The 24,777-nt window shown below is 47.4% G+C and overlaps 2 protein-coding genes across 2 annotated transcripts in view; both read left to right on the top strand.

Moving 5' to 3' along the window:
• LOC115651398 overlaps window positions 1-6,072 on the top strand; it is a 67,394-nt gene extending 61,322 nt beyond the window's left edge. The window contains exons 19-21 of the mRNA XM_030562348.1: window positions 2,499-2,640; window positions 5,309-5,350; window positions 5,646-6,072. Of these exons, the coding sequence (XP_030418208.1) occupies window positions 2,499-2,640; window positions 5,309-5,350; window positions 5,646-5,902 (441 nt within the window). The 3' untranslated portion in view covers window positions 5,903-6,072. The remainder of the gene's footprint in view (window positions 1-2,498; window positions 2,641-5,308; window positions 5,351-5,645) is intronic.
• Window positions 6,073-17,474: 11,402 nt separating this feature from the next.
• Window positions 17,475-20,453, top strand: LOC115651308 (apoptosis-associated speck-like protein containing a CARD). Its single transcript, XM_030562243.1, has 4 exons — window positions 17,475-17,494; window positions 18,410-18,723; window positions 19,147-19,212; window positions 19,407-20,453. Exons 1-4 carry the CDS (start codon window positions 17,475-17,477, stop codon window positions 19,661-19,663), a joined length of 657 nt encoding a protein of 218 aa, XP_030418103.1. The 3' UTR covers window positions 19,664-20,453.
• The last annotated feature ends 4,324 nt before the right edge of the window (window positions 20,454-24,777 follow it).

The raw sequence follows: 24,777 nt of genomic DNA, 5'->3' as shown, positions 1-24,777 counted from the left end.
CTCGCCCCCTTTTTCAGCCCTGCTTACTTGGGGTGGAGGAGGATGAGCATGATGAGTGTCCCATCCTCCCACGCCCCCCAGCATGCAACCTGGAACTGGGATACCACTGAGCCCTCTGTCTTATCAGCCTGGGCTCCCTCTGACACTGTGCTACTGTGACAAGCTGCGGACCACTCCTGGTCCTGCACTTACACCAGCATTCACACAGGCCAGAAAACACAAAGCTGCAGTTCCATGAATGCTTTTCCTCAGCCACTTTGGTCCATCTTTCCTTTGTCAGATCTTTTACAACCTGGAAGGCTAGTTTGCTATTTTTATTATTGATACACTCTTCAATTTTAGAGCATTGTTTTTGTTTATCCACATCTCCTTGGCCACCTTCATTCCTTTCTTGATCTTTCTGCTGATTGCTCTGTATTTATCAGCTCCCTTGGTGCTATTCTTGTCTCGCTTGAGTTCTCTTCTGATGTCACACATTTGCAGTATTTCATTTGTGACCCAAGATTTTGTCGTCTTACCATGTTTCCAAAGGATGTCCATTGCTGCCTCATTTATTACAGCATTGAAATTGCTGGTCATTGTTTCTACATCTTCCTCTGAAGCAAGCAATGGGACAAAATTTCCACTGATCATTGCTTGGAATGACTTTGCAATGCTTCAGTCTCTGAATCTTTCTAAGTCAAACTTAATTCTGGTGAACTTTGGCCTGACGATTTTCCTTAGCTGCAGCTGAAGTTTAACATCAGAAGGTTGTGATCACTTCCAGTATCAGCATGGGGGAAGCTCCTTATTTTAGGTTTGTTGATCCCAGAATGAAATCGGTTTTGCACCATAATGTAGTCAATCTGGCTGTGGTGTCAACCATCAGGTGCATGTCACGTTCAGCATCTGGATGTTTTACGTGCTCCTAATGTGTTTGCAAGAACCAGATTGTTATAACTGGCAAACGCCAAAATTCTCACTCCTCTCTCATTGGTTACTACATTACAGAAAGGGCCACATTAAGCTTGCTAATCTGCCCGTGCATCAGTACCCACTTTAGCATTCCAGTGTCCTTGTACAATCAGGATATCTTTCTTGTGTACCTTATCAATGATATCTTCACGTTGGTTGTAAAAATCTTCTTCAATTTGCTCATTGTCATAGTCTATGGTAGGGGCATAGACTTGTACCGTTGTGATATTAAACAGGACTGCCTTTAGATGGATGGAGATAAGCCTGCTGGATATTAGGCAGCATTCTGATACTGAATTCTTGATATCTTTATGCACAAGAAATCCTGCGCTGTTGATATGTTTGTCTTCTCCACTGTGATAGAGTACATGGCCTTCTTCTGTTATTATCTCTCCAAAGTTCTTCCATCTCTGACTTCAGAGATTCTTAGGAGGTGCCAGGTGTATTGTTCCATTTCATACATGAGTTCCTTCAGTCTTTCTATTTGTCTCTATGTCTTTACATTCCATGTGGCTATGGTGATGTTATCTCTTCAACGGATCCTCTTTGTTGGGGTTACACCAGTAGTATACTTGTCACGTCCAAACTGCTGGGAGATGGATGGCGCAGTCATTATTAACTAGGGCTGTGACCAGTCTGGTTGACTTGCTCATCATATGGTGTGTCTTGGGCAAATTTCTAACCCAGCAGAGCCCATCCCTCTCCAGGCAGCCCCCTTTTAATCTCCTCTTGCGAGGCACAGGAGGAGCAGTGGGCCTTATTCTGTCCCTGGACCCACAGGGGGAAGTAGATAACCATAAGGAATAAAACAAAACTGCAATCTAAGTTCTCTATCCTGGGTAAGATTTGAATCAAGCAGTGTCTCCCCTTATTAGATAGTATAAACAGTTCGCTAAGCTTCCATCCACAGGCAGTTCCTTCTTTCCTGCCTGGGAACCCCCCTTCCTCAGTTCAGTCTTTGTTCCTAAGGCGTTTCCAGGTGTTGTGTCATAGGGGAAGTGAGGCCAAGTGATGATGTCGCTTCTGCCTTTTATTGCTTCTTCCATGTGGAGGGAATTTCCATTGTCCCAAGCAAAGTTTCCAGCACATTTAGTGGAAAAATACAAGCACAAGAAGGAGTTTAGTATCACCTGATCTAGTCACATGCCCTTCTAAGAGTCGTGGCAGCCATTACTTAGACATTGCCTGAAGCATCCACGGGAAAGCTTATCAGATGAGGCCAAGCTTTTCTTGTCTTTGCTGGTGAACCATTAACTTTGGATAGTCCATTCACAATGTGCCTGCTACCCATGAGCAAACACATTTGAAATACAGATGCATAGACAATATTCATAACTTCAGATACAAAAATGATACATGCATACAAATAGGATAATCATATTCAGCAAGCCATAAGTTTTCCAATGACACCTCACATGATATACATTGTACAAGATACAACATAATTATATTACAACCATATCATAACCAAATCACTATGGTGGGTGTAGGATGTTGAGTGTCACAGGGGGTCACCCCTAATATAGCCCTTGGTTTTCCTGCAGGAACTGCCATTTTTGGATAAACCTGCAGAAGCTTTACAACCATTCACAGAGGTCCACACCATAGATGTGAAGAAGGAGCTGGAGCTCAGCCTGGTGGAAAAAACGGATGGGACGCCAATCTGGGAGGCTGTTATCAGACCAGGTAGGCTCAGTCTGGCAGGGGGAGATATTTGTGTAGGCAGCCCCTAACCAACACCTCTTATGATGGCTGGCACATACCTTCAGTGCACACTGAGGCAGGAAGTGTGTGAGGAGACTGGCAATTAGGTGGGAGAGGCAGCGAGGTGAAGAACTAAAGATTATTGCCCTAAATCTGTGGCTGAAGACAGGTTCACTGGTGTCCTGCTGCTGCAAACTGTGAACACCTGGAATTGCACGGTGACCGCAGGGATATAGCACTCACCCTCTGCGGTGGGCAACCCCAGGAATGAAGAAGAATCCCTTGTAGCTGTAAAGTGCATAGGACTGTTGCTAAATGTATAGACAATTGTTGGCCTACACTTGTGGTTCGTTATGAAAAATATTCAAGAGCCCAAATAACCCAGCTTAGCCAAGTATTTATTGTCTAAAGACCATTCAGTCCACAAAAGAAGTCATACATAGCCTTTTGGGAAGCGATCGCACAGGGTTGACCTTACACAGTGGGTTTACTTCAAAGCTACAACCCCATCTTGGTCACAGTTATATTATGGTTGTTTATAAGTGAAAGGCACTGCTTATTTCACCAAAAGATTACGTTTAACCCACTAGTTTGTGCCAGCTTTGTCTTTAAACTTCCCTGTAACTTTCCCATATCTTGGTTTGAACACATTTTAAACCCTTGTCCATGAAAGCACCTGCTAAGCTTGCACTAGGATATAGAACAAATGTATCTTGCCTTTGACAAGTTCTCTCTTAGTTTTTGCCAAACACTTGTTACAAGGTATTGTGGGAGACACAACTTTGTCATAAACAGATAGCTAAGGGTTAATGTCTCTTTCACCTGAAGCACCTGACCAGAGGACCAATCAGGAAACCGGATTTTTTCAACTTTGGGTGGAGGGAATTTTGTGTCTGAGTCTTTGTTTTCTGTCTGCCTGCTTTCTCTGAGCTTTGGAGAAGTAGTTCTGTTTTCTAATCTTCTGTTTCTAAGTGTAAGGACAAAGAGATCAGATAGTAAGTTATATGGTTTCTTTTCTTTGGTATTTGCATGAATATAAGTGCTGGAGTGCTTTGATTTGTATTCTTTTTGAATAAGGCTGTTTATTCAATATTCTTTTAAGCAATTGACCCTGTATTGTGTCACCTTAATACAGAGAGACCATTTGTATGTATTTTTCTTTCTTTTTATATAAAGCTTTCTTTTAAGACCTGTTGAAGTTTTCTTTACTGGGAAATTTCAGGAAAATTGAGTCTGTACTCACCAGGGAATTGGTGAGAGGAAGAAATCAAGGGGGAAATCTGTGTGTGTTGGATTTGCTAGCCTGATTTTGCATTCCCTCTGGGTGAAGAGGAAAGTACTTTTTGTTTCCAGGACTGGGAACAGAGAGGGGGAGTCACTCTGTGTAGTTTCACAGAGCTTGTGTCTATGTATCTCTCCAGGAGCACCTGGAGGGGGGAAGGGAAAAAGGATTATTTCCCTTTGTTGTGAGACTCAAGGGATTTGGGTCTTGGGGTCCCCAGGGAAGGTTTTTCAGGGGGACCAGAGTGCCCCAAAACACTCTAATTTTTTGGGTGGTGGCAGCAAGTACCAGGTCCAAGCTGGTAACTAAGCTTGGAGGTTTTCATGCTAACCCCCATATTTTGGACGCTAAGGTCCAAATCTGGGACTAAGGTTATGACAAACTTAGCATGGGTGAGCAGAGCAGAACTCTGGGAAGAACATAATCCATTTGGTTAATAGAACTGCCCCCATGCAATATAAGTACTCACAACTTGGCTATCAGGGCCCAGCATGATACACACTTGAGCAGATCTGATTCCTACCAGCAGAGAGCATGAGAGCACAAAACACACTAGTTGGTGCACTGTCATATATAAGACAAAGCCCTGAATATCGAGACTGTTGCTATAAAATTGGGAAATCTGGTTATCCTACAGCAGTGGTGCTCAAACTTTTTCAGTCACCTCCCCGTCTTATTAGTAACTGAATCTGTCCGTGCCCTCCCTTCATTATTGCACAGCCAAGGCTTCCTCAGCAGCAGAGCTCGGGCTAGGCAGAGCTGGAGCAGAACTGGGGATGAGGAAGAAGCTGGGGCTAGAGGTGGAGCTAGTCTGTGGGTGGAGAGGTAGTGAGAGCTGAGCTGGGCCTGGACCCAGAGCAGGACTGGGGCTGGGGGAGAAGTGAGGCTGGGGGTGGAGTGGGGCTGGATACCTGGCTGGTACTCCCTCCATGCCTCTTGTGGTGGCTGGCACTCCTTCCCCTCTGCATGCCCCCCAAATGTTGCTCCATGCCCCTCTAGGGGGTTGCACCCCACAGTTTGGGGACCTCTGCACTAGAGGATGGGGAGCTGTGTATTCATATCTTTAGGCCACCTCAATGTGGAGTGAAGTCTTCCAAGTTCAGACTTAGCAGCTTCTGCACTTCCCTTTCTCTGAAAACTGGGGACTCTGTACGAGAGGGATCCTCAGGGATAGAGCTCAGCCCAGATTTTGATCTCAGAAACTCCACGCACATCAAGTGGAGTCATGGTCCGATTCTGATCTCAGTGACTCTGGTGTAAAATGGAGTCCTCAGTGCCTCTCAAGCCAATCAAGTGTAAAATGGTACCACGTGACATATTAGTGAAAAGTAAACACCTGCTGACTCCCTTTTCCCCTTTTTCTTCCAGAGGACCTGGCACCTTCTGTTTCATCCATTAAGATGCAAATAGGTGAGTAGGGATTCACAGAGCTGCAAATGCCAGTTTCTAAATCCAGTTATTCTCTCAAACAGGCTGATTTCTCCTTTCTGAAGCAAAGAAATCAGGTGGAGAAATCCCTATTAAAGTCTTGTCCACATGTTGTTCAGCATTGCTGCCCCAGAGGTGGCTGCATTCGGGCACAGGGTGAGCAATCCCTCTGTATCCAGACTGCCAAGTGCTGAGATGAAACTCACTAGGGAAATGTAAAGATTTATGTTAGCAAACATGCGAATGCACCCCAATTCATTCTCTCTCTTCCACTCAGATACACATTTTGTTGACCAACACCGAGAACAGCTGATTAAGCGGGTGACTGCAGTGGACAGCATCCTGGATTCACTGCATGACGTCGTTCTGGATACTGAACAATACCAGAGTATCAGAGCTGAGAGAACCAACCCAGACAAGATGCGGAAGCTGTACGAGCTGGTCCCGAGCTGGAATTCAGGCTGCAAAGAAAAGCTCTACCAGGCGCTGAAGGACAAACACAGATACCTGGTTGAACAGCTTGAGGAGAAATAGATGGAGGCAGCTCTCCCCCTTCTCAAAGATTGTTTGTTTGCATTGGGAGGGATTACTCCAAAGGTTTTTGGCGTGAATCACGTAACTCACAATATGCAAACCGCCAGGGCCGGTGCAAGGATATTTTGTGCCCTAGGCGAAACTTCCATCTTGCGCTCCCCCTCCCCCAAATCACATACATTATACACAATACACGGTCACAGAGTAACATGTTATAATTTAGAATTTATGTTTCTGCGCTTTAAGTTTAGCAAATTTAGAAACAAGTTCCTCCAAGTCAATGCTGTGAGCAATGTCATGTTCTATTGACAAGGCAGATAGCCCAACAAGTCTTTGTTGCAACATTGATGTTCGCATGTATGTTTTTATCAACTTGAGCTTTTAGAAGCTTCGCTCACCACTGGCCACAGAAACTGGGAGAGTCAAGAGGATGCGAAGAGCAATAACTGTGTTAGGGACACTATCTGTTAGCTTATTTTCCCATATGAAGTTCAATACATCTTGCGGTAATGAACTCCTTTGGACTCGTCTTGCAATAGTTTGCAATTCACTGCACAAGTCAAAGGCATCAATATCCTTGGATTCACCATGTTGCAAAGCTTTCTCCAGATTCAAGCAATGTTCCATAATTTGCTTTGGTGTTTTATTTTGCAAACTCTAAACATCATATATGAAGCCAAATACTGAACTAATTGGCTGCATCATTGTGAATCTTTCTTCAACCAAATGTATTGCTGTGTCAGTGACTGCAAAGTAAAAGTTCACTTTGAATTTTTCTTTCGGATCATAAATAGGTTTGTCATCTGCTTCATATGTGAACTGCTTCCTCTTCTTTCTAATACGGATCGGATCTGGTTCAAAAAGTGCCGGTACATCCAACTCCTCCGCAAGTTCACCTGCATCTACCAATGATTTCTCAAAGGCTGCGTCACTTCTGCGGCCCACAAGAAACTTCTTGGTTTCTCCAAGTTGATTAATGGCATCACATCTATCAAATTCTTTTGCCTGAAGTTGTTTGCTAGTTATGTTGATCTCAAACAATATGTCGTACCACAAAACAAGAGAAACAAGAAACTTGAAACTAGAAATGGCTTTTGTAAGAGCCTTTGCATCAACTCGTGATGTATTGCCAGATGATCCTGGCAGAGTATTGTCTTCATAGATGTCTACCAGAGCATCACAGATGTCACCAATGAAAGCAGGATGGAAAAGCTCCCCCCGCAGAAGACCTAAGACATGATGGCTGGATACATAAACAGACACCTGTCCCTCACAGGCACTACCTCATAACATGCCAATTTTGCTCAGGACAGAATATCATAGAGGAATACTGCGCATTCAGTGGTTTCTACACTGGCCAAGCAACAGCATGACAACTAACCTAACCAGTCCATCCAACTTTTTTGACTGCTTCTTGGGCACTGGTGAGGGGTAACGGTGTCAGACTGAGCCCGGTGATGGGTGCAGTACAAGTCTACAAACTGAGGCAAGGTGCTGGGCCTAGAGTCCTGCTGAGACTGCTGTCCTGCACCAAGTGGAGCACAGCCTCCATGAGGAGAGAACTCAAACAAATATCACGTTCCTTCTGCATGATTCCTCCAAGCACTTCTTCAGGCAGTTGCTATGGGGTCACTGTCATGTTCATGTTTTCTCTGTTTTTCCTTCTCTTCATTTTCTTTTTGTTGTTTTTCCATGTCTCGGCGGTGGGCCGCCTCTTCTTCTTCGTGCTTCCTTCTGTGGGCCAACTCTTCTTCTGCTTGTTTCCTTCGGTGGGCCACTTCTTCTTCTTCTAGTTTTCTTTTGTGTGCTGCCTCTTTGATTTGTTCTTCTCTTTCTTTCATCTCCATTTGTCGCCTGTGTTCAGCTTCTTTGAATTGCTCTTCAAAGGCCTCAATTTTTGCATTAGAAGTCATGATTCCTGTTTTCTTGTGTTGGGGTGCCCTCCGGTGGTTATATTCTGAACTGCAGGTTCTCTGTTGCCTCCTGAAGTCTGCCTAGCAACAGTGCCTTTAGCTAATCTTCAATGTTAAATAAACCTGAAAAACCACTTTATTTGCATGTATATAGTGCTGGTATGACTCTCAATGGGAGTGCTATTGTGTGACAAAAGACTCGTGATAGCACCTTAACGACTTCTTGCTTAACATGCAAGCCACAAACTGCCAGAGAGAGCAGAAAAAAAATTCTCTCTGGTTTCCTTTTAAAACCAAACTGTTTCTCTCTGCTAAAAAGCCCTTAGCAGAGAAGAGAAAAATATAATATTCCTACTGGCTTCTGGATTCTGTCTATATCCCAACCACTGCTACTCATGTCATAACCTTAGTCCCAGATTTGTACCTTAGCGTCCAAAATATGGGGGTTAGCATGAAAACCTCCAAGCTTAGTTACCAGCTTGGACCTGGTACTTGCTGCCACCACCCAAAAAATTAGAGTGTTTTGGGGCACTCTGGTCCCCCTGAAAAACCTTCCCTGGGGACCCCAAGATCCAAATCCCTTGAGTCTCACAACAAAGGGAAATAATCCTTTTTCCCTTCCCCCCTCCAGGTGCTCCTGGAGAGATACACAGACACAAGCTCTGTGAATCCAAACAGAGTGACTCCCCCTCTCCGTTCCCAGTCCTGGAAACAAACAGCACTTTCCTCTTCACCCAGAGGAAATGCAAAATCAGGCTAGCAAATTCAACACACACAGTTCTCCCCCTGATTTCTTCCTCCCACCACTTCCCTGGTGAGTACAGACTCAATTTCCCTGAAGTAAAGAAAAACTCCAACAGGTCTTAAAAGAAAGCTTTATATAAAAAGAAAGAAAAATACATACAAATGGTCTCTCTGTATTAAGGTGACGAAATACAGGGTCAATTGCTTAAAAGAATATTGAATAAACAGCCTTATTCAAAAAGAATACAAATCAAAGCACTCCAGCACTTATATTCATGCAACTACCAAAGAAAAGAAACCATATAACTTACTATCTGATCTCTTTGTCCTTACACTTAGAAACAGAAGACTAGAAAGTAGAAACTACTTCTCCAAAGCTCAGAGAAAGCAGGCAGACAGAAACAAAGACTCAGACACAATCTTCCCTCCACCCAGAGTTGAAAAAATCCGGTTTTCTGATTGGTCCTCTGGTCAGGTGCTTCAGGTGAAAGAGACATTAACCCTTAGCTATCTGTTTATGACAGTCACTCACAGGCTTAGGTCTGCCTGTTGCAGGCAAAACACAGCAGCAGAGCTTAAAACTCAGACAGGGCCACCCAGAGGACTCAGGGGGCCTTGGGCAAAGCAAAATCGGGGTCCCCTTCCCTAAAACATTTGCAATACTATAGTAACATGTATTAGGAAATGTAAAAAATAACTAGTGAAATACATTCAAAAATTAACTTGTAATAATTTGAAAATAAACTAAATACATTATTTAAAAACATTAAAAGCTGTAATGGTCTGTATACATTTGCAATTACATAATGGGCAGTTGCTGGGTGATTGTGATAGTTGGTACCAATGGGCTGTCGTTGCCTGGGGATGGTGCTGTTGTTGCCCACGGCTGGGTGGGGAGATGGGCTCTGGGTTCAGGGGTGCCCATCTCACAGGGGCTGGACTCAGAGATGTGGGGAGATAGGGTCGAGGGGTGTCCAGCTCAGAAGGGCTGGGCTCAGAGCTGCGGGTCAGGGCTGTGGGGGGGATGGGCTCGAGGGGGTTTCCAGCTCAGAGGGGCTGGGCTCGGAGCTGGGGGTCAGGGATGTGGGGGGGATGGGGTCGAGGGGATTTCCAGTTCAGAGGGGCTGGGCTCAGAGCTGGGGGTCAGGGCTGTTGGGGGGATGAGGTCAGGGGGTTTCCAGCTCAGAGGGACTGGGCTCCGAGCTGGGGGTAAGGGCTGTGGGGGGACGAGGTCGAGGGGGTTTCCAGCTCAGAAGGACTAGGCTCGGAGCTGGGGGTCAGGGCCGTGGGGGGGATGGGGTCAGGGGTGTGCCTGGGGGCACTGGGGCAGCTCAGCTCTGCAGGCTGCTGTTCTCTCCAGCCATCCAGGCACAAGGGGAGCAGGAGCAGGTGTTATAACCTTAGTCCCAGATTTGGACCTTAGCGTCCAAAATATGGGGGTTAGCATGAAAACCTCCAAGCTTAGTTACCAGCTTGGACCTGGTACTTGCTGCCACCACCCAAAAAATTAGAGTGTTTTGGGGCACTCTGGTCCCCCTGAAAAACCTTCCCTGGGGACCCCAAGACCCAAATCCCTTGAGTCTCACAACAAATAATCCTTTTTCCCTTCCCCCCTCCAGGTGCTCCTGGAGAGATACACAGACACAAGCTCTGTGAATCCAAACAGAGTGACTCCCCCTCTCCGTTCCCGGTCCTGGAACAAAAAGAACTTTCCTATTCCCCCAGAGGGAATGCAAAATCAGGCTAGCCAATTCAACACACACCGATCTCCCCTGATTTCTTCCTCCCACCAATTCCCTGGTGAGTACAGACTCAATTTCCCTGAAGTAAAGAAAAACTCCAACAGGTCTTAAAAGAAAGCTTTATAAAAAAAAGAAAGAAAAAATACAAATGGTCTCTCTGTATTAAGATGATACAATACAGGGTCAATTGCTTAAAAGAATATTGAATAAACAGCCTTATTCAAAAAGAATACAAATCAAAGCACTCCAGCACTTATATTCATGCAAATACCAAAGAAAAGAAACCATATAACTTACTATCTGATCTCTTTGTCCTTACACTTAGAAACAGAAGATTAGAAAACAGAACTACTTCTCCAAAGCTCAGAGAAAGCAGGCAGCCAGAAAACAAAGACCTCAGACACAAACTTCCCTCCACCCAAAGTTGAAAAAATCCGGTTTCCTGATTGGTCCTCTGGTCAGGTGCTCCTGGTGAAAGAGACATTAACCCTTAGCTATCTGTTTATGACACGCCCCCCAAATTGCAGACAGTGGGGAAGCTCACTGGCGGCGATTTCCTTCTAGAACTTGAAAATAAACAGATTACTACAACACATGCACCTTTACATATACTACTAAGTATATAATTAACAGACTTTTACATTTTAAGAACACTTTTTAACTACTGGATTCTGGGAAACTCTCACGGGAGAGTGCATCAGCAACTTTGTTAGAAGCTCCTGTGATGTGTTGAATTTCAAAATCAAAATTTTGGAGAGCTAAACTTCAACGAAGAAGTTTCTTGTTGTTCCCCTTGGCAGTATGAAGCCACTTTAGTGCAGCATGGTCAGTTTGTAGTTGGAACCGCCGTCCCCAAACATATGGGCGTAGCTTTTCCAGGGCGTACACAATGGCATAGCATTCCTTTTCACTGACTGACCAGTGACTTTCCCTCTCAGACAGTTTCTTGCTGAGAAACACGACAGGATGGAAGTTGTGATCTGTTGCTTCCTGCATGAGCACTGCTCCTATACCACGCTCAGATGCATTCGTGGTTACTAGGAATGGCTTGTCAAAGTTCGGGGCCCTGAGCACAGGGTCAGACATGAGCGTTGCCTTAAGCTGGGTAAAGGCTTTTTGACACTCATCAGTCCACTTAACGGCATTTGGCTGGGTCTTTTTGGTTAGGTCGGTCAGTGGGGCAGCGATTTGGCTGTAGTGTGGTACAAATCGCCTGTAGTATCCGGCCAAGCCTAAGAAGGATTGGACCTGTTTCTTTGACCTTGGTACAGGCCACTTTTGGATAGCATCCACCTTGGCCTGTAGGGGGTTTATGGTTCCTCGACCCACCTGGTGCCCCAGGTAAGTCACTCTGTTTTGGCCTATTTGACACTTTTTGGCCTTAACAGTTAGTCCTGCCTGCCTGATGCGCTCAAAGACCTTTTCCAGGTGTAGTAGGTGTTCGGGCCAGGAGTCTGAAAAAATGGCCACATCATCGAGGTAGGCAACTGCAAATTCTCCCAGTCCAGCTAGTAGACCATCTACCAGCCTCTGGAAGGTGGCGGGTGCATTTCGAAGGCCGAAAGGAAGGACATTGAATTCATACACCCCCGCATGGGTGACGAATGCTGACCTCTCCTTGGCAGGTTCATCTAGCGGTACTTGCCAGTACCCCTTGGTTAAGTCTATTGTAGAGATGAATTGGGCACGTCCCAACTTTTCCAATAGCTCATCGGTACGTGGCATTGGATAGTTGTCCGGACGAGTTACAGCATTTAGCTTACGGTAGTTCACGCAAAAGCGTATTTCCCCATCTGGTTTGGGTACCAGAACCACTGGAGATGCCCATGCACTGGTAGATGAGCGGATTATACCCATCTGTAGCATGTTCTGGATCTCCCGTTCTATAGCAGCTTGGGCATGAGGAGACACTCGGTAGGGTGGGGTTCTGATTGGGTGAGCATTACCTGTATCAATGGAGTGGTATGCCCGTTCAGTCCGTCCTGGGGTGGCTGAGAACAATGGGGCGAAGCTAGTGCACAGCTCCTTGATTTGTTGCCGCTGCAGACGTTCCAGGGTGGTTGAGAGGTTCACCTCTTCCACGCCACCGTCTTTTTTTCCGTCGTAGTAGACACCGTCAGGCCACTCAGCATCATCTCCCTGGACTGTAAACTGACAAACCTGTAAGTCTCCGGAATAGAAAGGCTTGAGAGAATTAACATGGTACACTTTAGGCTTTAGTGAGAAATTGGGAAATGCTATGAGGTAGTTTACAGCTCCCAGGCGCTCTTGGACCGTGAATGGCCCTTCCCATGATGCTTCCATCTTATGGGCCTGTTGCACCTTTAAGACCATAACCTGGTCTCCTACCGTGAAGGAACATTCTCTGGCATGTCTGTCATACCAGGCCTTTTGCTCTTCCTGAGCATCCTTTAGATTCTCTCTAGCAAGGGCTAAAGAGTGTCGGAGGGTGCTTTGTAGGTTGCTTACAAAGTCCAGAATGTTAGTTCCTGGAGAAGGCGTAAACCCCTCCCATTGCTGCTTCACCAACTGTAATGGCCCCTTAACCTCGTGACCATACACAAGTTCAAATGGTGAAAACCCTAAACTGGGATGTGGTACAGCCCTGTAGGCAAACAGCAACTGCTGCAACACTAGGTCCCAATTATTGGAGAATTCGTTGATGAATTTTCGTATCATGGCCCCCAAAGTTCCATTGAACCTTTCCACCAGGCCATTGGTTTGATGGTGGTACGGGGTGGCAACCAAGTGATTCACCCCATGAGTTTCCCACAGTTTTTCCATGGTCCCTGCCAGGAAATTAGACCCTGAATCTGTAAGGATGTCAGAGGGCCAACCTACCCTGGCAAAGATGTCTGTTAGGGCCAGGCACAGTGTTAGCCCTGGTGTTGCCTAGAGCTACTGCTTCTGGCCATCGGGTAGCAAAGTCCACTAAAGTCAGTACGTACTGCTTTCCTCTGGGCGTCTTTTTTGGGAAAGGGCCCAGAATATCCACAGCTACTCGCTGAAATGGGACCTCAATTATGGGGAGTGGCTGGAGAGGGGCCTTGACCTGGTCTTGAGGCTTTCCCACTCTTTGGCATACCTCACAAGACCGGACATACTTGGCAACGTCCTTGCCCATCCCCTCCCAGTGGAAGGACTTCCCCAACCGGTCCTTGGTTCTGTTCACCCCAGCATGGCCACTGGGATGATCATGGGCTAAGCTTAAGAGCTTCCCCCGGTACTTAGTTGGAACCACCAACTGTTTTTGCGGCTGCCATTCTTCCCGGTGTCCACCAGAAAGAATTTCCTTGTATAAAAGTCCTTGGTCTATAACAAACCGGGATCGATTAGAAGAGCTGAGAGGCGGTGGGGTGCTTCGTGCCGCCGCCCAAGCTTTCTGAAGGCTGTCATCCGCTTCCTGCTCAGTCTGGAACTGTTCCCTTGAGGCTGGGGTCACCAGTTCTTCCTCAGACTGTGGACTTGGGCTTGGTCCCTCTGGAAGCGATGTAGGTGATGGGGTTGTTTCCGTTGCTGGTGAACCGCTCTCCGCTGGTGCACCTGAGGGTATTTCAGGCTCTGGCTGAGCCTTTTGGGTATGGCTGTCTGTTGCTTCTGCCAGTTCTGGCTCGCTGGCGCCCTCTGGCGTTGAGTTTGAAGATGTGGTTGCACTTGCTGGTGCTGGTTGCTGTTCCAGTTCCGGGCCTGGGACTGGAGATGCTATGGCTGTTTCAGTGGTAGGCATGGAATCCGGGTCCACTACCTCTGTCTGGGTCTCTGGTAACACAGACGGGGCCTCTGTGGACAGCTCAGGAACAGGAATGGGTCTGGAAGCTTGCCTGGTTTGGCTACGGGTAACCATTCCCACTCTCTTGGCCCGCCTCACCTGATTGGCCAAGTCTTTTCCCAGTAGCATGGGGATAGGATAATTGTCATAGACTGCAAAAGTCCACATTCCTGACCAGCCTTTGTACTGGACAGGCAGTTGAGCAGTAGGCAAGTCTACAGCTTGTGACATGAAGGGGTAAATTGTAACTTTGGCCTTTGGGTTGATGAATTTGGGGTCAATGAAGGATTGGTGGATAGCTGACACTTGTGCCTCCGTGTCTCTCCACGCAGTAACCTTCTTTCCGCCCACTCTCAAATTTTCCCTTCGCTCCAAGGGTATTTGAGAGGCATCCGGGCCTGGGGATCTTTGGTGTGATGGAGGTGTAATGAATTGCACTCGCATGGTGTTCTTTGGATAGTTGGCCTTGATATGTCCCAGTTCATTACACTTAAAGCATCTTCCATCTGATGGGTCACTGGACCGAGGTGAGTTACTGGAGACTGGTGAGGTTGAAGGGTAGGGTATCTGTGGCTTTACTTGGGTGGTATGTGGGGTCTTTGGCTGTCCTCGGTTGTAGGGTTTATGGTCTGTGTGCCCCCTGGGGTAATCGTTCCCCTTGACAGTAGCTTTCTTGCTTTCTGCCAGTTCCATCCATTTGGCTCCAATCTCCCCCGCCTCAGCGATATCTTTGGGATTTCCATCTTGTATGTACCGTGTGATGTCTTCAGGAACACCATCCAAGAACTGCTCCATTTGTATGAGGAGGTTCAGTTCTTCCAAGGTTTGAATGTTGTTTCCTGTTATCCAGGCCTCATAGTTTTTTGCAATGTAGTAGGCGTGTTTGGGAAATGACACCTCTGGTTTCCACTTTTGGGTTCTGAAGCGCCGACGGGCATGATCTGGGGTTATCCCCATCCTGTATCTGGCCTTGGTTTGAAAAAGTTTATAGTCATTCATTTGCTGCTTAGGCATTTCAGCTGCCACCTCTGCTAAAGGTCCACTGAGTTGTGGCCTTAATTCTACCATGTACTGGTCTTCGGGAATGCTGTACCCAAGACAGGCTCTTTCAAAATTTTCCAAGAAGGCCTCGGTGTCATCACCTGCCTTGTAGGTGGGAAATTTCCTGTGCTGTGGAGCAATAATTGGCGCCGGGTTGTTAGGGTTGGCTGGCACATGCAGCCCAGCTTTTGCCAACTCCAGTTCATGTTTTCTCTGTTTTTCCTTCTCTTCATTCTCTTTTTGTTGTTTTTCCATTTCTCGGCGGTGGGCCACCTCTTCTTCTTCTTGCTTCCTTCTGTGGGCCAACTCTTCTTCTGCTTGCTTCCTTCGGTGGGCCACCTCTTCTTCTTCTAGTTTTCTTTTGTGTGCTGCCTCTAAGGCTGCCTGTTCTCTTTGGTAGGCTGCCAGTTTGATGCTTTCTTCTTTTTCTTTCAGCTCCACCTCTTTTTGTCTTTTTTCCAGTTGTCGCCTGTGTTCAGCTTCTTTGATTTGTTCTTCGGCCTCCATCTTTGTCTTGGTAGACATGGTTCCTGTTTTCTTGTGTTGGGGTGCCCTCCGGTGGTTATATTCTGAACTGCAGGCTCTCTGTTGCCTCCTGAAGTCTGCCTAGCAACAGTGCCTTTAGCTAATCTTCAATGTTAAGTAAACCTGAAAAACCACTTTATTTGCATTTATATAGTGCTGGTATGACTCTCAATGGGAGTGCTATTGTGTGACAAAAGACTCGTGATAGCACCTTAACGACTTCTTGCTTAACATGCAAGCCACAAACTGCCAGAGAGAGCAGAGAAAAAAAAATTCTCTCTGGTTCCCTTTTAAAACCAACTAAAAAGCCCTTAGCAGAGAAAAGAAAAATATAATATTCCTACTGGCTTCTGGATTCTGTCTATATCCCACCACTGCTACACCATATCATAACCTTAGTCCCAGATTTGGACCTTAGCGTCCAAAATATGGGGGTTAGCATGAAAACCTCCAAGCTTAGTCACCAGCTTGGATCTGGTACCTTCTGCCACCACCCAAAAAATTAGAGTGTTTTGGGGCACTCTGGTCCCACTGAAAAAACCTTCCCTGGGAACCCCAAGACCCAAATCCCTTGAGTCTCACAACAAAGGGAAATAATCCTTTTTCCCTTCCCCCCCTCCAGGTGCTCCTGGAGAGATACACAGACACAAGCTCTGTGAATCCAAACAGAGTGACTCCCCCTCTCCGTTCCCGGTCCTGGAACAAAAAGGACTTTCCTATTCCCCCAGAGGGAATGCAAAATCAGGCTAGCCAATTCAACACACACCGATCTCCCCTGATTTCTTCCTCCCACCAATTCCCTGGTGAGTACAGACTCAATTTCCCTGAAGTAAAGAAAAACTCCAACAGGTCTTAAAAGAAAGCTTTATATAAAAAGAAAGAAAAATACAACAAATGGTCTCTCTGTATTAAGGTGATACAACACAGGGTCGTTTGCTTAAAAGAATATTGAATAAACAGCCTTATTCAAAAAGAATACAAATCAAAGCACTCCAGCACTTATATTCATGCAAATACCAAAGAAAAGAAACCATATAACTTACTATCTGATCTCTTTGTCCTTACACTTAGAAACAGAAGATTAGAAAACAGAACTACTTCTCCAAAGCTCAGAGAAAGCAGGCAGGCAGAAAACAAAGACCTCAGACACCAATTCCCTGCACCCAAAGTTGAAAAAATCCGGTTTCCTGATTGGTCCTCTGGTCAGGTGCTCCTGGTGAAAGAGACATTAACCCTTAGCTATCTGTTTATGACATCTTCCCCCCCTTTCCACAACACACACACTGTTCTTAGTTCCTGGCAGGGCTGTGATTAGCCTCTCCCATGGAATTACATACGTTCTCTGGTCCACAACGCCACATAAACTTAGACCAGTAAATGCTCCCAGAGACAGTGCAGAAAATTGCCAGATCTGTCACATCATCACTTTTCAATTAAAAAAACATTTTGTCAAAATGTTCCTGATCATCTGGTCATGGACCAGAAGCCCAGTGCACTCAGGATTGTACAAACCTGGGACAACTTCCTGCCCCAAAGAGCAGCTGGCCATCTAGATAAGGGTCCAAGAGTTAATTTCCTTTTCTGTTAGAAAACATTGCATTTCCCTTCCTGTTTGCATTTGTCGAGTGTCAGCGTCCAGCCACAGGGCACGGATGGCAAGGATGGAGCCAGGCTCAATTCCCTGCTCTGCCACAGACTTTCTGCATGACCTTGGGCCAATCACTTAGCCTCTATGTGCCTCAGTTCCCCGTCTGTTCAATGGCGATAAATAGCCCTGCCCTGCACCACAGGAGTGTGTGGGGATAAATACACTGAAGATTATAATGCACTCAGATACTATGGAGATGGTGCCAGATAAGTACATTAGATAGATAAAGCGTAAGAGGGTCAAACACTCTAGTTCAAATATGAATTAATCCAGGGACTTTCTATGGCCTGTGTTATTCAGGGGTCAGATTAGATGATCTTGATTACTGTTCTTTCTGACCTTAAAATCTATGAATGAATATTTATCAATTTCTTGATGGGTAGAAACCCTGAATGAGCAGAGTATCTAAAAGTAAAATTTCTCTTGGAAAGCTGGAAAAGTTAAATATTAAGGTTGGATTTAAAAAAACTGTGATTTTTTTCCACCATACAGGAATTGCCAGAAGGGGTCAGACCTGAGGTCCACATAGTCCAGTGTCCTGTCTCTGAGCATGCTGGTATCAGATGCTTCAGAGAAAAGCATAAGAACCCGCAGTAATAGATGTAGAGTAATCTACCCACAACCTTCTGTCTCATCCTGGTCTGTAATAGTGAGAGATCAGTTTAAGTCCTGAAGCACAGGGTTTGGTGTCCCTTCCAAAATTGTTCTCAGTTATGATAACTGGATATTCTTGATTGCAGTGGTGTTGTAGCCCTGTTGGTCTCAGGATATGAGAGAGACAAGGTGGATGAGGTAACATCTTTTACTGGACCAACTTCTGTTGATGAAAGAGACAAGCCTTCAGCTTCACAAGACCTGAAGAGCTCTCTATGGCTCGAAAGCTTATCTTTTTTACAAACAGAAGTTGCTCCAATTAAAGATATTACCTCACTCATCTTGTCTCTCTGGATATTCTTGTTATCTATCTAAAAGGCCAGTCCCTTAGTGAATCTTGTTAAATTCCTGACCTCACTTCATGGCTAATTACTCGTTATGTGATTAAATCCCTAGATACCAGCATATCTGCAGGGAACTACCACACATACAATTGTCTTCTTGTACAGATGTATTTCCATTCCATTCCAGGCACGGTGACTGGCCAGCAAAGGTGTCGAGTGGGGGCTCCTGGGAAGTGATCCAGTGGCTGAGAAGCGAGTTAACGACAATCCTCCAGAGCGATGCAGAGACTGTGGTCAGCGCTGCCGACGCCCACCTCCTCCTCACGCAGGGAGAGTACCTCGCCCTGAACCGGCTGGAGGATCCGGAGATGAGGGTCGCTACACTGATTGATATGGTGCTGGCCAAGGGGGACCAGGCCCATCAGCTGTTCCTGGACTGTCTGAGAAACCTGTTCTTCACCTTCCCTGCCCTGGAGCCTATTGTCACGGGGTTACAAACCGGTGAGATTCATCAGTGGCACTTATATTTTTTGTTAAGTTAAAAATAACATGGGTTTTGATCTGGTCAGATCCAGTTTCCTGTGCTCTGCCCTTGAGAGGACAAACTTCCCATTGACCTCAGAGAACCTGAGTCAGGACGCTGAGCGCTTGAGTTAAGGCTTATTAAGACCTGCCACTTTGCCTGAACAATGTAGCATGGTGAAGGATGCGTGGGAAATAAAGGCCCCTCTCTGCGTTGCCGCAGCCCCTGGTAGCCTGTTTCCTGCAGAAAAAGCTCCCTCAAGTGGTAGAATGTTGAAACTGCAGAGAGAGAAGCCTCTAGTGGCTGCGGAAAGCTGGTGGGTCCTCTCCTTTGTGGTTTCCCTACAAGCCCAAAAGGCATCAGTGGCTTTTGTAATGGTTTCTTCTGGTCTTCTCCTACAGGCTTCCAAGAAGATGTGGCTAACTCCAAGCCTGGAGCACAGATAGGAAGCTCAGTCAGTGCTGAAGGTGAGATATGGGGCTCAAGGTACAACATCTCTGGATTATAACAGGCAAACCTCCTGGGGAGAAGAAGCAGGGAAGGGCAGGGGAGAGATGGAGGAGGGGTTCCCGTGCATCCTGGTCGAAGCTTAGGTGCTCCAAGGAAGCAAACAGCATGAGATGCTGTATTAATTCACTGCCTTCTGGTGTCTTCTCCGCAGGGGAACATTTTGTGGACCGGCACCGAGCAGAGCTGATTCAACGGGTCTCTATGGTGGATGGGGTCCTGGACATGCTGTGTGGCACTGTGCTGGATAATGAGCAGTACCAGAGCATCCGAGCCGAGAGAAGCAACCTGGAGAAGATGCGGAAGCTGTACGAGCTCATGCCGAGCTGGAACCGGGTCTGCAAGGACCAGCTCTACCAGGTGCTGAAGGCCAAGCACAAGTTCCTCATTGAAGAGCTTGAAGGGAAATGATCGCAAGAAACTGTCCCTCCTGGAGCGACTGTGCCTAGAGTCCATTCCATGGCACTCAGGAGTCCAGCTCTGGTTCTTCTCCTTCTTCACCCAGGAACCATTGTGGTGAGGGTCCGGAATCTGGTTCTGGTCCTTCAATCTGTCAATCAGTGCTTGTCTGGTCTTTATGCACCCCACTATGCACATCCTCTATCATCGCCATAGCTGGGTCTTCAATAGGGGTTCCATCCATGCCCCTCCCCCTGGCCTCTGCTCAGGCTGAACCTGGGTGGAGAGTCCATCAAAGACCCCAGTTCCCTGCTCATTTTCCGAAAGCAATGGCGCTGCAGCACCATCTCCATTCTCTGGCTGGTTTTGCTCCTAACTCCCATCCCCAGAGCCCTCAGCTCCTGCCCTGCCCTTGTGGCTGGCTCTGACACCGCAGCCTCACACTGCCCCTTAGCATCTGTCTGGGGCAACCTTCCCCTACCACTGCCTGGGGCACAGACTTCTCCCTGACTCTGCAGCCAGGGTCCCCAGCACAGACACAGATTTTATCTATGGGTCTCAATGCACTGAACTCTTGGTAAGTAAATAGCATTACGTATCTGTGATAGGCCTCGCTTGGGAGGAGGGCTGGTTGGTAGGGTAGCATCACCAAGTGATCAGGGCTTAGGCCCAAGACCTTTAGGAAGTTGTTGGTAAAGGAGCCTGGTCTCTCCGACTCCAGTGGGCTCAGACTCAAGCAGGGCCGTCCTTAGGATTTATGGTGCCCTAGGCGGGATTATTAAACTGATGCCCCTGTGTCTGTCTTGCTCTTAGCAACACAAACATAAGCTTACACTACTGGAAAACTTGCCACAGGCATGTTATTAAAACCAGTTGAACGTAGTTAAGCCACTGTCATGCTGATGGACTAGCACTAAAGAAGTAGCACTATAGAAAAAAATCTGATTTGACAGAATGATGCAAATAATATAATTTTTTAAATTTTTCACCATTTTATTGGAAATTTACATGAAGAAATATTGAAACAAAGATTTGGTTTTAATTAAAAGCAATCGTTCTGGCTTTTTTGGCTGCAAAATCAGTAATAATGTCATCGTATGACAAAGACAAAGTGATGTCTTGTTTGATTGCAAGAATAGCAAGACCAGTCTCATAGACTCATAGACTCATAGGTCAGAAGGGACCAATATGATCATCTAGTCTGACCTCCTGCACAAGGCAGGCCACAGAACCCTACCCATCCACTTTTATACAACCCCTAACCCAGGACTGAGTTATTGAAATCCTCAAAACTGGTTTGAAGACCTCAAACTGCAGAGAATCCACCAGCAAGCGACCCATGCCCCACGCTGCAGAGGAAGGTGCAGTCAACTGTTCTTGACTCATTGTAGAGTGGAGATAGTTTTTAATGAGCTTTAGTTTTGAGAAACTCCGTTCTCCTGATGCTCCTGTTACAGGAATTGTCAGTAGAATACGAGTGGCAATGTACAGGTTAGGATATATGTCAACAAGTTTGCTGGTATGAATAAACTGTACAATGTCCATCATCGATTTTGCATGTGGCAACAACTCAATTCTTCGTACAGTTCAAGTCCATTTAAATCAAAACAATCATCGTGCTTCAGGAGGCTCTCTAGGTCAGGGGTCCCCAACGCAGTGCCCGCAGGTGCCATGGTGCCCGGAGGGGCCTCTCAGTGCACCTGCGTACTGGCCGGAGGACGAGCATCTGCCGAAATGCCACCAAAATTCGGCGGCATTTCAGTGCTGACACCCCTGGATGTCACCGCTCGATGCCGACAAGCAGTGTCATCCAGAGGCTTTGCCACCAAATTTTGGCAGCATTTGGGCAGACGCACATCCGCCACCACAGTCCTTCATCTGGTGCCCGCCAGAAGAAAAAGGTTGGGGACCACTGCTCTAGGTTCTTGCACTTTGTCATTAGTTGCTCTTGTTTTCCTATTTTGTTGAATTTAGTCCCGCTCACCCCGCTGCCAGCTGAGTGAATGGAACCCCAGGCTGACAGCGGGTTGAGTGGCTCAACTGGGATCTCAGCCACTGGCCTGCTCAGCCCGCTGCCAGCCTGGGGTTCCTTGGGGGTCCCTAGGCCAGCAGTGGGTGCTGAGTGGGGCTGGCAGCCAGGACCCCAGGTGGCAATGGGGCAGCAGCCGGAACCCCAGAGCAGCGGCAGGCTGTGCCGCTCAGCCTGCCGCTGCATGCCATCAAAAATCAGCTCGCGTGCTACCTTTGGCACGTGTGCCGTAGGTTGCCGACCCCTGCTCTATACACTAGTAAGGAGATGAGCATATTACAGTTGTTTGGAGGGCTCTATTTAGCAGTAACAGGGCTGTGGAAGAGTCAGTCAACATTTTTTTGACAGGTATCAGAGTAGCAGCCGTGTTAGTCTGGATCTGCAAAAAGAACAGGAGTTCTTGTGGTACCTTAGAGATCAACACATTTATTTGAGCATAAGCTTTCATGGGCTACAACTCACTTCTTCGGATGCATAGACTGGAACATATGTTGAAGAGATATAGGGCTTGTCTACATCACAAAGTTGCAGCGCTGGTGAGGGGGTTACAGCGCTGCAACTTAGGAGGTGTACACATCTGCAGGGCATCACCAGCGCTGCAACTCCCTGTTTGCAGCGCTGGCCGTACTCCCGTTTTGTCTCGGGTGTAGAGGATCCAGCGCTGGTGATCCAGCGCTGGTAATCAAGTGTAGACACTTACCAGCGCTTTTCTTGACCTCCGTGGAATAAGCAGGTATCCCAGCATACCTGAGGAAGCGTCTGGTAATCAAGCAGGTCTCCTTCCCTGGTTTGCAGGGGGATTCGGGGAACGTGAGAGCAAACCGCGGCGAAGCTGGTCTCCTTTCCCGGTTTGCTCTTGCGTTCCCCGAACCCCCGTGCAAGCAGGTCTCCTTCCCTGCGGTTTGCAGGGGGGTTCGGGGAACGCGAGAGCAAACCGCGGCGAAGCTGGTCTCCTTCCTCGGTTTGCTCTCGCGTTCCCCGAACCCCCGTGCAAGCAGGTCTCCTTCCCTGCGGTTTGCAGGGGGGTTCGGGGAACGCGAGAGCAAACCGCAGCGAAGCTGGTCTCCTTCCCCGGTTTGCTCTCGCGTTCCCCGAACCCCCGTGCAAGCAGGTCTCCTTCCCTGCGGTTTGCAGGGGGGTTCGGGGAACGCGACAGCAAACCGCGGCGAAGCTGGTCTCCTTCCCCGGTTTGCTCTCGCGTTCCCCGAACCCCCCTTGAAGCCGCCCAACAGCGCTGCAGTGTGGCCACATCTAACACCACTTGCAGCGCTGGTTGCTGTAAGTGTGGCCACTCTGCAGCGCTGGCCCTATACAGCTGTACTAATACAGCTGTAACAACCAGCGCTGCAAAATTGTAGATGTAGACATACCCATATACACATACAGAAAGCATGAAAAGATGGGAGTTGTCTTACCAACTTTGAGAGGCCAATTAAGTAAGAGAAAAAAACTTTTGAAGTGATAATTAAGATAGCCCAGTACAGACAGTTTGATAAGAAATGTGAGAATACTTACAAGGGGAGATAGATTCAATGTTTGTAATGGCTCAGCCATTCCCAGTCCCTATTTAAGCCTAAGTTGATTGTATCTAGTTTGCATATCAATTCCAGCTCAGCAGTTTCTCACTGGAGTCTGTTTTTGAAGCTTCCCAGCAGCCAATCATCTCCCTCAGACTGTGCTGCATTCGGCTCTCTCTAGGACCCAGCAGCCCTGCTCTTACATGCTCCACTGTTTCTCGTCCGTCCGGGCTCCCAGCATAGCGGTGCCCCCAGACCTAGTGGTGCCCTAGGCGGCTGCCTGTTCTGCCTATGGCTAAGGATGGCCCTGGACCCAGGGCCCCTTCAAGGGCTATCAGTGATCTGACAATGAGGGATGCTTAAGGCTGCCCTCTTTGGGCCTCTTCCAATCATATCCCTCCCACACAATTGTCCCAAGGTTTCTGGCTGGACTCAAGCTGTGTGAAGAGCATGTGCTCACCACCAGGGACCTTCTCTCTCGGCCAGCCACTGCCTCCTCCTGTGGTATGGCCCAGCCTCCTCGGACAGCTCAACCCTTGGACTTTCCCCCGCTGGGGTACCAAACACAGTAAAGGGGAATTAACAAAACCCAGAGTCCATACAAGAGAGGGGAATGCTTCCCTTTCAGACTGTCTGTGTTGCAGGCCGTCTCTTACCTCAGGGAGGGACCTTCGGGCAGTTATGAGGAGAGATTCTGTCTTGCCCGCAGCCCTTCTCTGCTGCAGCTGCAAGTCTGCTCTCCTCCCAGATCTGCCCCTAGTGAGCTGCTCCTCTCCCTTTTCACTCTTCCTCTAGCTGATGTGTTTCCCACAGACATGGCAGGGCTGGGCAGGGCGGGCTGAGCCCACAGTAGTTCCAAAACCCCTAGTTGCCCAGTGTGGAGTTTGTAACCCCCATCACGGTATCACGGAAGGGCTGGTTCTGACTCCACCACTCATATTGACGTCTGCATTGTGGTGAAAATGGGCCATGATTTCCTGTTCTTTCTGTGCAGGTGGCTTGTTAAGGTGCAAGGCTGTGGGTCCCAGGCTTGTGAACGCAGTGTTTCCAAGCTCGCACTTGAGCATCCTTGCTGCATATAAATTTAGGATTATATGGGCAGGACTGGCCTTAGGGAAAATGGGGCCCTGGATGAACTTGTATTTTGGTGCTCTCAATGCTTCCTTCAATGCCCCAGAGCTCCATCAGCCTGGACAGCCAGCTCAATCCCCTCCACCACCCATCACAATTTGTCCATGACTGATACGCTGCATGGATGGAAAGATCAGCATCGTGCCCTGATCCCCTAATGGCCGCAAAGACACCCTGCCCCAGAGCTTTATGGGGCCACAGTCCCTCCCACAGAGGCACTCACCATGGAGCCTGGGGGAGTCCAGATTCTGAGGTGTCAGCAGGATAAGGGCTCTAGTCTGTGTCCCAGGGTTATTTTCATAGAATCATAGAATATGAGAGTTGGAAGAGACCTCAGGTCATCTACTCCAACCCCCTGCTCAAAGCAGGACCAACCCCAACTAAATCATTCCAGCCAGGACTTTGTCAAGCTGGGCCTTAAAAACCTCTAAGGAAGGAGATTCCACCAC

The sequence above is a fragment of the Gopherus evgoodei genome, chromosome 4 (assembly GCF_007399415.2).
Source record: "Gopherus evgoodei ecotype Sinaloan lineage chromosome 4, rGopEvg1_v1.p, whole genome shotgun sequence".
Lineage (NCBI taxonomy): Eukaryota > Metazoa > Chordata > Testudines > Testudinidae > Gopherus > Gopherus evgoodei.
Note: the sequence above shows the minus strand (reverse complement) of the source record. Positions and strands in the feature narration are given on the sequence as shown.

Excerpts from the sequence above, each read along its gene's own strand:
- LOC115651308 (XM_030562243.1), top strand. The coding sequence starts at position 17,475 with ATGGAGATGGTGCCAGATAA. Across the intron at positions 17,495-18,409 it reads ATGGAGATGGTGCCAGATAA|GCACGGTGACTGGCCAGCAA; the intron begins GTACATTAGATA and ends ATTCCATTCCAG. Across the intron at positions 19,213-19,406 it reads AAGCTCAGTCAGTGCTGAAG|GGGAACATTTTGTGGACCGG; the intron begins GTGAGATATGGG and ends TCTTCTCCGCAG.